The 11102-nt window shown below is 43.9% G+C and overlaps 1 protein-coding gene across 3 annotated transcripts in view; it reads right to left on the reverse strand.

Annotated features, from left to right (window-relative positions):
- Positions 1 to 11102, reverse strand: part of RPH3A (rabphilin 3A) — a 171223-nt gene that overhangs the window by 46544 nt on the left and 113577 nt on the right. For all 3 annotated transcript variants that reach the window (XM_069081461.1, XM_069081460.1, XM_069081459.1), the window contains 4 exons: positions 10841 to 11011; positions 3286 to 3369; positions 1574 to 1636; positions 118 to 366 (listed from right to left, as the gene is read on the reverse strand). In XM_069081461.1, coding sequence (XP_068937562.1) covers positions 118 to 366; positions 1574 to 1636; positions 3286 to 3369; positions 10841 to 11011 — 567 coding nt within the window. The remainder of the gene's footprint in view (positions 1 to 117; positions 367 to 1573; positions 1637 to 3285; positions 3370 to 10840; positions 11012 to 11102) is intronic.

Below are 11102 nucleotides of genomic sequence, written 5' to 3' on the forward strand. Positions count from 1 at the left end.
TTCTCTTTTTTACCAAACTTAAATCTTCCTCTCTATAACTCCCACCCACTGCTTCTAGTTTTGCCTTCTGGGGCCAACCAGAATAGTTCTTCCCAGGCAAGCTTGAATGACACCTACTTGCTTCATCAGAGTCATAGCTGTTCGCCTCTTCTTCATCCTCCTCTGGGGGTGGTTGTTGCTGCCGGGCTGGGGCAGCAGCAGGCGGGGGTGCAGCAGCTGCCTGGGCGTAGGCTCCTGATCGTCGAGCTGCCCGATCATCCTTGGCTCCAGCTAGGGGGTAACCCCCTGTGTCCCCTGCTCGGTCATCCCGGGGAAGGGCTGTTGCCGAGGGGTAGGCAGGCTCCCCTTGGGCCAGATCCCCCTGAGCTGGAGGGAGAAAGAGTAAGGATGGTAAATGGCTTCAGGAAAATGGGGTTTGACTCATTTATTCAACAAACATTCATTAAACAGAACACTGTGTTCAGCTCTGGAAGCACACAAAGCTTACATGAGACAAAATCCCTATCTTCACAGAACCTTCCTTTAAATCCCAACTAACATCCACCTTCTAGAAGCCTTCCTCAGTCCCTCTTAGTTCTAGTGCCTTCTCTCTGCTTATTCCTATTTACCCTCTATATAGCTGGTTACTACATATTTGTTGGCTTGTTGCTTCTTGAGGGCAGGGACTATCTTTTGTGTCTTTTTGTATCCCCAGTGCTTTGCGTAGTACCTGGAACATAGTAAGCACTTAATATATAATCTAGTAGGAAGGTGATTGAATGATTTTTAAAAGAATTTATTGTACTTACTATATGCCAAATACTGTGCTACACAGTACAAATATATAGATATAAAATATGAAATACTACTTATCTTCAGGGAGATTGGATTTTAACAGAGTGAGACAACATATACAGGGAACTAATGGCCAGGAAAGGGAATTTTGGTCTGGGGTTAGAACACAGATACAAATTACTAGAATATTCAACCTTATATAATAAATACATTAGAAATGTGAAACAAGGGGTGGCTAGGTGGTGGAGTGAATAGAGCACTAGCCCCGGACTCAGGAGGACCTGAGTTCAAATCCAGCCTCAAACACAACATTTACTAGCTGTGTGACCTTGGGCAAGTCACTTAACCCTAATTGCTCAGCCTTCCCCCCTCCAAAAAGCAAAAGAAAAAAAAAAGAAACAACTTGCTCAAGGTCACAAAAGTGGTGTCAGAAGTAGGATCTGGACCCACCTTCTCTGATTCCCATGCCAGTGCCATTTTTGTTGTATCAAGGACAAGAATGATACAACCCATTTTGTATTCCTTCATCTATGTAAATAGCACTTTCCTTGAGTGTAGGAATGCTTTCATTTTTGTCTTTACATTCCCAGCTTTGAGCACAACATCTGACACATGGAAGATGCTGAATAAATGCTTGTTGATCAATTAATGTGTGGTCATTCCGCCCTTGCTTGAAAACTCTAGAAAGGGAGAGGGATTGACTGCTTCCCAGCAGTCTGTCTCTGAGACTTTCTGTCCAGGGAAAGTGACTGAATTGTAATTCCCTAATGTAGGAAAGATGGAGACTATGGGGAGTTACCTGGTCTTTGATCTGGAAATCTGCCAGCTGCACTTGGTCCTGGTCTGCTGGCCCCTGGGGGCCCTATTAGTCAATGAGAGAGAGTTGGAGCAGTGAATGGTAATGATAATGATAATAATAATCAAACACAGTTATATGGTTTGGCAAAAAGATGTATATGCATTAGCAACTCCCCAGTTTTTAGCTCTTTAAGACATTTCATTGTCAAGGCAGGAATTTGTTTCACTTGATTATGTATATATATTACAAGGTTTTTTTTTTCTTTCTATTTTTCCAATGGGTGAATGTTGGGAGGTGGTAACTAAAAAAAATTAAATAAATTTAAGAAATAAGTCTCCATGGATGCGAGTTACTGGGATATTTCTGGTTGATCTCTTTTACCTTCCTCACCCCTTCCTCCTTGACCCCCAGGGAGCTTACAGGATCACAAATTCAGAGCTAATAGGATCTTAGAGGTCATCCAGTCCAACTTCATTTTACAGATGAGGAAACCAAAGTCCAGGAAAAAAAGTGACTTGTCTGAGGTCATACAGATAGTAAGTACCCAAACCAAGATTTAAATGTGGGTCCTCTAATTCTAATCTAGTCCCCCTTCTGCTGCCCCATGGGGAACTCAGTCCACAGGACTGTCCCATTTTGAGACCTGTTATCATTCTTTGCTCTGCCTTTAACCCATATCTACTATCTTGTTCAATTATCTGTTTGTATTTGCATACATAGGTTTCATAGGCAACTGGACTGAAAAGGACCTTGGCTACAGATCACCTAGTCTTTGGAGGTCTCCAGACGAAGGCTATTGGAAAAGGGAGTCCTATTCAGGTACAAATTGGGCTAGATGGGCCCCGAGGTTCTTTCTAACCCTAAGCATCTGTGATAGCCCAACCCCCTCCTCTCACATATGAAGAAAAAGAGGCCTAGAGAGATTTTCCAGAAATCATTCAAACATCTGGACCTAGATTCAGGGAGGCTGAGTTCAAATTTTGCTTCTCACATTTGCTAGCTCTGTAACCATAGGCAAATCACTTTCTCTTTCCAAGTCTTGATTCCCTCATCTTTAAAATGGGTATAATGATATAAGATCTGCTTCATGGGCCCTTCCATGATAATGAAAAGAAATAATATTTATAGAGTGTGCAAACCTCCCAGTGTCAAATGCCATTTCTTCTAAGTATGACTATAGCTAGAATGGAAGCAGCTGAGGGCAAGGACCATGTCTCATACTCCTCTGGAACCTGCTTAGTGACAAACACAAAGCTAGACTGTATGTTACCCCTTTGCAAAGGGCTGCCACTTCCTATATGTAACACTAAGGGAGTTCTGGGAGCCATCACATACTGATAGTAAAATTTTCAGTGTAAGCATTTACACATTGGCCATCAGCAAATATCACAAATCAGGGCACGGGTTTGCTATTTTGTTGATTGTTTATACTTGTGTTATTAATGCAGATTAAACTTTAAATTGTGCGGTTCTACATTTTTAAAGAGATACTGGTTAAACATTTACCAGCACATTCCTACCTACCACCCACTCCTTGGTGTATAAGACCCCTCCCCACACCCAATGGTTTCAAAGCTTTTTGCTGCCTTCTCCTCACTTGTACTCTAGCTGTCTATAATTTGCCTCACAAAAACATTTGGGTGAAAGACAAAGGGAATAGTATCCTAAACAAATGTCCAGGTGGGTATGATAGAGGATAGATAGAGCCTTACCTGACAGACCAGGCTGAGCTGCGGCACTTTGGCTAGATGCTTGGGAGGGTCTGGAGGCCTGAACTGAGTTGGCCCTTCTCAGGCCTGGAAGGGATAAAGGAAACACCACCATTAACATTTCAAGCACAAATCAGTAAGGCCACCAGCTCCCAAGCAGCTGGACAGTCCTAGATTGGACTGTCCATCTTTCCTACTCATGTTCTATCCCACTCAAAATGCTTGTCTCTGTTCCCATTTTTCCTGATTCTTCTGTTTGAAAGGGTCAGTTACTGGGAATCCTAAGACTTCAAAACTAGGAGAGATCTTAGAGATAATAAAGTTCTTTATTATAAGGGGAGGGAAGAAACCAAAGCCCCTCCCTATCCTGTACATTTGCCTTCCCCAGTGGACCTTACAAGCCCTCTTAAACATGGATATCACTTTCCAGGACTGGTCTGACAAGCATAAAATCCATTGTGACAATCACATCCCTCATCCCTGGTATTGAACTATCTCCTTTCTAATCCTCTGACTCACTGGCACACTTGCCAAAATAATCTTTCCAATGCACACGAAGATGTGACCATACCACTTTCCAGCTGAAGAATATTCAACAGCTCCCTATTACCTCGAGGATAAAACAAAATCCTGTTATATAAAGCCCTTCAAATCTGACTCCAGCATCCCTTTCCAGACTTGTTATCCCATCATTGCTCTTCATGCAGTCTACATTCCAGCTAACTAACATGTTACTCCCTAGACTCAATGCTCCATCTCTCATCTACATGCCTTTGCATAGTCTATTCCCCATGACTTGGATGCATCCCCTCCTCTCCTATGTTTCCTCTAACTTAGGTCCCTTCTAGGCTTAGTTCAGGTGCCACTTCTTATGGCTAGTCTCTACCCTTTATACAAGGGCTCTCTCTCCTCCAAATTATCCTGATTATCTATCTATCATCCATCCATCTATCTATCTATCTATCTATCTATCTATCTATCTATCTATCTATCTATCTATCTATCTATCCACCCATCTATCCATCCATCTAATGTATGCAAATGTTCATAATCCCTCAAGCCCATTCAGGGCAAGGACTGCCTTTTTCTTTCTATTTTTATTTCTTTCTATTATTATCACATATGAATGGCAAAGATCATAGGGACTCAGAGGCCATCTTGTCTGCCCCCTAATTCTATAGATGACTGAACTGAGGCTCAGAGAGGGAGAAGTAACTAGTCTACACAAGCATGTTTTGCCTACTTTTTTTTGGTCCAGACATGATTTCTTCAGTGTAGGGGAATTCCAGTGAGGAAGCTCTTAGCAAATTTCCTGGCGGCACTGCCCAGGAATACACAGTCAGTGTATTTCAGAGGTGGGGCTCAAACCCTGGTCATCCTGACAAGGTCTCTATCCACTAAGCTACATAGTCTTGCACATGGTAAGTACTAAATAAATGGGACTAGTAGGTTGTAGGGTGTCCCTAAAGTATGGGCACATAGGAAATCTCATTAACGATGCATATTTTCAAGAAATGAAATGAATGAAATTTTCAACAACATTTTATTTAATTAACATAAATGAGATTTCATAGGAAGGCATAGGAGACACATAGGAAATCTCATTAATTAATTAAATTAATCTCATTAATATGGAAAATAGTCCTCAATAGCAAACGAAAAAAATAGCTTTTATTCCATATTAAACTGTCATGGCTAAAATTTATGTTAATTAAATAAAACGTTGTTGAAAATTTCATCATTTCACTTCTTGAAAATATGCATAGTTAATGAGATGTCCTATGTTTCCAGACTGTAGGGACACCCTGTACAATGCATAGTGCTAGACTTGGAGTCAGGAAGACCTGAGTTCGAGAACTGACTCAAGACACTTGGAAGGTGTGTGACCCTGGGCAAGTCCATTTATTTACCTCTCTGGCTCTCAGTTTCTCCATCTGTAAAATGAAGGTATTATACTTGATGTATTTGAAAGTTTTATCCAGCTCTAAAGTCATGATTCTCTGAAAGCTGTTATGAAGTTAAATGATTTGTTGATTTAATAAGTAGCAGAGCCAGGATTCAAATCAATGTCCTCTGACTCCAATCCAGAGCTCTCTTCACTACACATGCTTCTGTGTGAGACTTTTCCTCATAACCCCAGCTATTAATGCTTCTCCTTCCTCCCTTCCTCCCTCCCCCACTCCTGCCAATCACTTTATACTAATTTTGCATATATTTGGTCTATCCTGATATTCATATACACTATCTCCCCCAACAGACATTGTTCTCTCTGTATCCCCCAGTGTTTAACATAGTTCTTGGCACAGAGCAAGTGCTTAATAAATCTGTGTTGCTTGGTTGTGGATCTCTTAATAAACATGTTGCTCTCTTGCTAGGGGGATTCTTCATCTGGTCCCATTAAGCTCTTCCCATTAGTTTCCCCACCCCTGGCCTCTGTCCACAACTTCTCAGGCTTCTCCCACCCAGGCAACACTCTAGATGAGGTAACAGCAGGAATGAACATCCCAGGGACAGTGGGGTTTCCATAGCTATAGGCCTTACTCCAAGAGACCCAAGCAACGACAAGAGCTATTTGGTTTCTTCTGTGTTGAAATATCAAGATGTAGGTCCACGAGGAAGCCTAAAATTCTTTAGCGTTGAGTTTTTTGAGCAGATACCACCAGTGTTGAGGGCTCTCTCATGACTGGGGTTTGTTCCAAAATTATAACTCATCCCCAGCCACTTCAAATATATTTAGACTGGGGATTACCCTGATTCATTAGCATCCACAGGCCACCAGGTGTGACTAAGCCTTTTATAACAAAGTGAGTCAGCTCTTTCTGACAGGAGTGAAAGAGTTGTAATTACATCATTCTGTGGATTTTCTGCCAGGTAGCTGGGATCCCAGCGTCCCAGAACATCAGAGCTATAAGGGATGCCAGAGACTGTGTAGTTCAATGTATGCCTGACCAGAAATCCCTTCTACAACATTCTCAAGTGGCCAGCCAAGCTCTGACCTCCAGTGATCCCACTGCTTCTTGAGGCTGCCCATTCCACTTTGGAACAGCTCTGATTGTGAAGGCATTACTCCATACATGGAAGAAAAATCAGCCCCGGTGAAATGTCTACCCTACATACAACCCTTCACTCTGTCATCTGGGTCAAGCAGAAGGAGTCCAATATCCCTTAACACATTTACCTATATGACAAGTATGGTCGCCATCTCCTTGGACCACTGTCTCAGGAGCATCCTTCAGCTCTCTCTACTTCTGACTTCACTATCAAGACTTTTCCTCCACAACCCTCTCCCCCCACACTCCCATCACCTCAACCCAATTTCTACCCCCCCTTTATGTCTTAGTTTTTCTATTAGAATGTAAGCCTTGAAAGTGGGGACTATCTTGCTTGTATTTGGGGGAGGGGCAATCAAGGATAATGATTTGCCCAGGGTCATACAACTAATAAGTGTCTGATAAGTGGATGAGGTCGGATTTGAACTCAGGTTCACTTGACTCCAAGGCGGGTGCTCTATCTACTGCACCACTTAGATACTCCTGTTTGCTTGTATTTGTGCCCCCAGTTCTTAGCACAGTGTCTGGTATATAGTAAGTGCTTAATAAATGCCATCTAGCTATTGATATATCCATCTATTCATCCATCCATCCATCCATCCATCCCTCTATCTATCTATCTATCTATCTATCTGTCTGTCTGTCTGTCTGTCTGTCTGTCTGTCTGTCTATCTATCTATCTATCTATCAATCTGTCTATCTATCTATCTATCTATCTATCTATCTATCTATCTATCTATCTATCTATCTATCCATCCATCCATCTATTCATCTATCTATCTATACACCTTATTATCCATCCATCCATCCATCCATCCATCCATCCATCTATCTATCTTTACATATGTACACACTGTTTGCTTTGAGAGAAAGTCAATAGGGCCTGTATTATGTTTTTGTCTTTGTCTTTCTAGAGCCCAGCATAGTATCTGCCACCTATAGGTGCTTAGTCAATGCCTACTTATTGGTTAATTGATTGTGCCTGTCAGTCCTTCCTGTCAGGGTGAGAGGCAGTATAGTATGGTTCATAGAGCACTAGGCCTGGAGTCGGGAGGACCTGGGTTTGAATCCCACTTCTTAGCTGTATGACCCTTGATAAGTCACTTCACCTCTGCCTGGGCTTCAGTTTCCTCATCTGTAAAATAAGGGAAGGGGACTGGAGTTGCTGGCATCTAAATTCCCACTCACATTTGAAACTCTTACCCTATGTCCTTGAAGACAGCTGTCATATCTTTGAATCTTCTTCAAACTAAACACAGGTGGTTCCTTTAGCATGATTAATCGTGCTGTATATTCCATTGAAATTGAGCCACTTGTTCCCAGAACATGCCCTGCATTTACCCCCTCCACACTCTTGCTCATACTTTCTTCCTCCTGGAGTGCCTTCTTCTCTACATTCACCCTACTAGGCTCATTCAAACCTAGTAGAAATTGACCTTTCCTTCAAAACTCATTCCAAGCATCACCGCCTCCTTGAAGCCTTCCCTGATTCCTTCAGTCTGATGAAGAGGTCTTAGAGAGGGTCTAACCCAGCTCTTTGATTTTATGGAGGAAGATCCTGGGACTGAGAAAGGGCAAGTGATGACCCAAGTCTTGGAGTAAGGTGCCAGGAGTGAAATTCTAACCCAGATCTTTGGACCCTCAGCCTTGGCATGCTCTATCTCTTGTGAGGGGCCATGGGGCAGAGTGCGCAGAGGGATAAATTTGGTGGTAAATTATATATATGACCTCAGGCAAGACACAGCTCCTATTGGCCTTGGAAAGAGAGGGGGCCAGATTAGCTGAAGACCAAGGGGACTCCCAGCTCTAAATTCAATAATCTCTCTAGAGTGCTTTGAATCTTTCTTATGTTGCTTGTTATTTTTCAGTTGTTTCAGTTGTGTCCAACTCTCTGGGAGCCCATTTGGGGTTTTCTTGGCAGAGACACTAGAGTGGTTTGCCATTTCCTTCTCCAGCTCATTTTACAGATGAGGAAACTGAAGCCAACAGGGGTAAGTGACTTGCCCAGGGTCACACAGCTAATAAGTGTCTGAGGCCGAATTGGATTTAGGTCTTCCCAATTCCAGGCCATTCGCTCCACCTAGCTTCCCCTTAAAGGATAGGCTAGCATGGCTAAATTGGGTACTAAATCAAGCACCAGAGGATCACAGTTTCAAAGAACTTTAAATCTGGGAGAGACTATCTAGTCCAACCTCTCATTTTACAGCTCTTGAGTCATAGGATTTAAAACTAGAAAAGACCTCTTTTTTCTGATCTGGAAAATGAAGGGAATGGCACAGTAGCGTAGACTGAGAGTGGAAAGGGACCTTGGAGGGCATCTAGACCAACCCTCCCATTTTACAGAGGGGGAAATTGAAGTTCAGAGAATTTAAGTGATTTGCTCAAGGTCACACAGCTAATAAGTGACAGATGCAGGATTGGAACCCAGGCCCTCCTACTGTGACTCTAGTATTCACACATGCAAACCCCTTCATTTTAATGAATGACAGAACCAAGCTCCAGAGAGAAGTGACTTGCCCAGGGCTACACAGTCCTAAGGGTTCACAGGGTCCTAGGTTCAAAGTTGAACAGGGCCTCAGAGGTCATCTGGAACAAAGGTCCTCTGACATCATATCCAGCCTTCCTTCCACTGCAATGACCTCACCAATATTCTTTTCTTGTGAATGTGAAAGAGAAAATTCCTCCCATGCTTGTTATGGGGGAGAGGGGATCCTTCTTTATTGTTTAAAAAAACTTTAAGTCCAGTCTTAGGGAAAGAAGGGGAGGAGTGGGGGTGGGAGGGATGTGAGATTAACAGGAGCCACACTTCCCAGATCTGTTGCTAAGAAGGGACAGGAGCTGATGCCATAAGAAGCCAAGGCATGACTTCAGGTCTGAGGGAAAGACTAGAACACTCAGGGGCTGATACTGAGCCTTAATGTTCAGCCTCTCACTTTGATGTTAACACAGCCTCGCATGGAAAGGAAAGCTAAGCTGCCATCTGGCCAGGGCAAGAGGATTATGTGATTGGTATTGCCGGCAGTCTCCCATTAAATATTCCAGGCATAGCTGAGGAATTGAAGGCAGCTGGGATGCTTGCCAGTGGGGGAGAGAGCTGCAGCCAAATAAAGCCACCAACTCAGCATCTTTCAAAGTGTGGGGCCTGAGTTAACGTTCATTCCTGATTCCTCTCCGGGGGGCCATCGCTCACTCCACCCTCACCACTGACAGTCACCTGGGCCTCATCATAGAACTGCTAAATTGGGAGGGACCCCAAAGGCCCAGCCCCACCCTGAAACAAGACTCCCCAACCAGCCAGCCTCTGGTTGGCAACCTCTAGGAAAGGGGAGCCCATAACCCCCCAGGAGCAGCTGGGGCCACTTTGGGACAACTCTCAAAAAACTTAGGAATTGGGTTTTTTTTTTCTAACATCACATTCAAATCTGCTCCTGAAATTTCTACTCACTGTACCAGGTTTCATGCTTGGGATGACAAGTGTGAGAACGAGTGTGACATCTTTTCCACAAGACACAAGCTGGTATTCTGGCAGAGAGTCCTGGCTTGGGCATCGGAGGGCCAGTGGCATTCAGATCCCACCCAGGACCACAGATTGAAAGGCTGTGGGGGCCACTCCCTTCATTTTCCAGATCAGAAGAATGAGAGCCCAGAAGAGGTGAAGAGACCTTTATCTCTTACTATTTGTGTGACCTTGGGGCAGGTCAACTTCACCTCTCTGGAAAGAGAGGAGCAGGACCTCTGATTTCATTAGTACAAGGAGCTCCCTGGCAAGGAAACTCCTCCCAAATGAAACTGGTAACTTTTAAGATATAGTCTTAGGGGCGGCTAGGTGGCACAGTGAGTAAAGCACCAGTCACAGAGTCAGGAGGACCCAAGTTCAGTTCCGGCCTCAGACACAACACACACAAAAAAAAACTAGCCATGAAACCTTGGGCAAGTTACTTAACCCCAATTGCCCTCCAAAAGGCAAAAAAAGATATAGTCTTAAAGCTCTTGTCTAGGGCAATGAGAGGCTCAGTGACTTATCCAGGGTCATTGGATTGGACTGAGGCCAAGTCTCTGAGGCTGGCCCTCCATCCACTACATCACACTGAAATGGTTGGACTCTATAGTCCCTAAGGTTCCCCCTTCAGCACTAGATTTATAAAATATATAAAACCAGCTAGTATGTCATGGCACTAGGTGAGTCTTTTGATACAGGTCTGGGTCTAGAATCAGGAAGACCTAAGTTCAAATCCTACCTCAGACACTTACTAGCTGTGTGACCCTGGACAAGTCACTTAACCTCTGTCTGCCTCCGTTTACTTATCTTTAAGACAAAGAGGTTAGGTTCAATTCAACAGCCTCTAAGGTTCCTACTAGTTTTAATCTTGGATTGAATGATTCCTTTCTTCCTTTCTGCTCCCACCATCATCCCACCAGCCCATAGCTCTCCCTGCCTTTCAGCTCCTTTCATATCCTGTGCCAAGTTTGCCTCCTCCAAGAAGCTGGTTTTGGCTGACCCCCCTCACCTGCTGGACTCCGACTGGCATCACCCCCAGTGGCCCCACCTGGACCATAGTCCCGGCCTTCGGAATCCCTTCCTGTGTAGTCTGTTCCACTGGAGCTCATGCGAGCCTCTGAGGCCCGGCGCATTGGGGGGCCATAGCTACCCCTGACAGGAGCAGGTGCAGGCTCGGGACCTGAAAAGCAAAGCATTTGTTTAAAAAAGGGAACTCTAAAAGAAGAAGGAAGGAAGGAAGGAAGGAAGGAAGGAAGGAAGGAAGGAAGGAA

This window comes from Petaurus breviceps, unplaced genomic scaffold (assembly GCF_028583685.1).
Source record: "Petaurus breviceps papuanus isolate PSGF00001 unplaced genomic scaffold, PetGlider_PUasm1.0 99, whole genome shotgun sequence".
NCBI classification, from domain to species: Eukaryota; Metazoa; Chordata; class Mammalia; order Diprotodontia; family Petauridae; genus Petaurus; species Petaurus breviceps.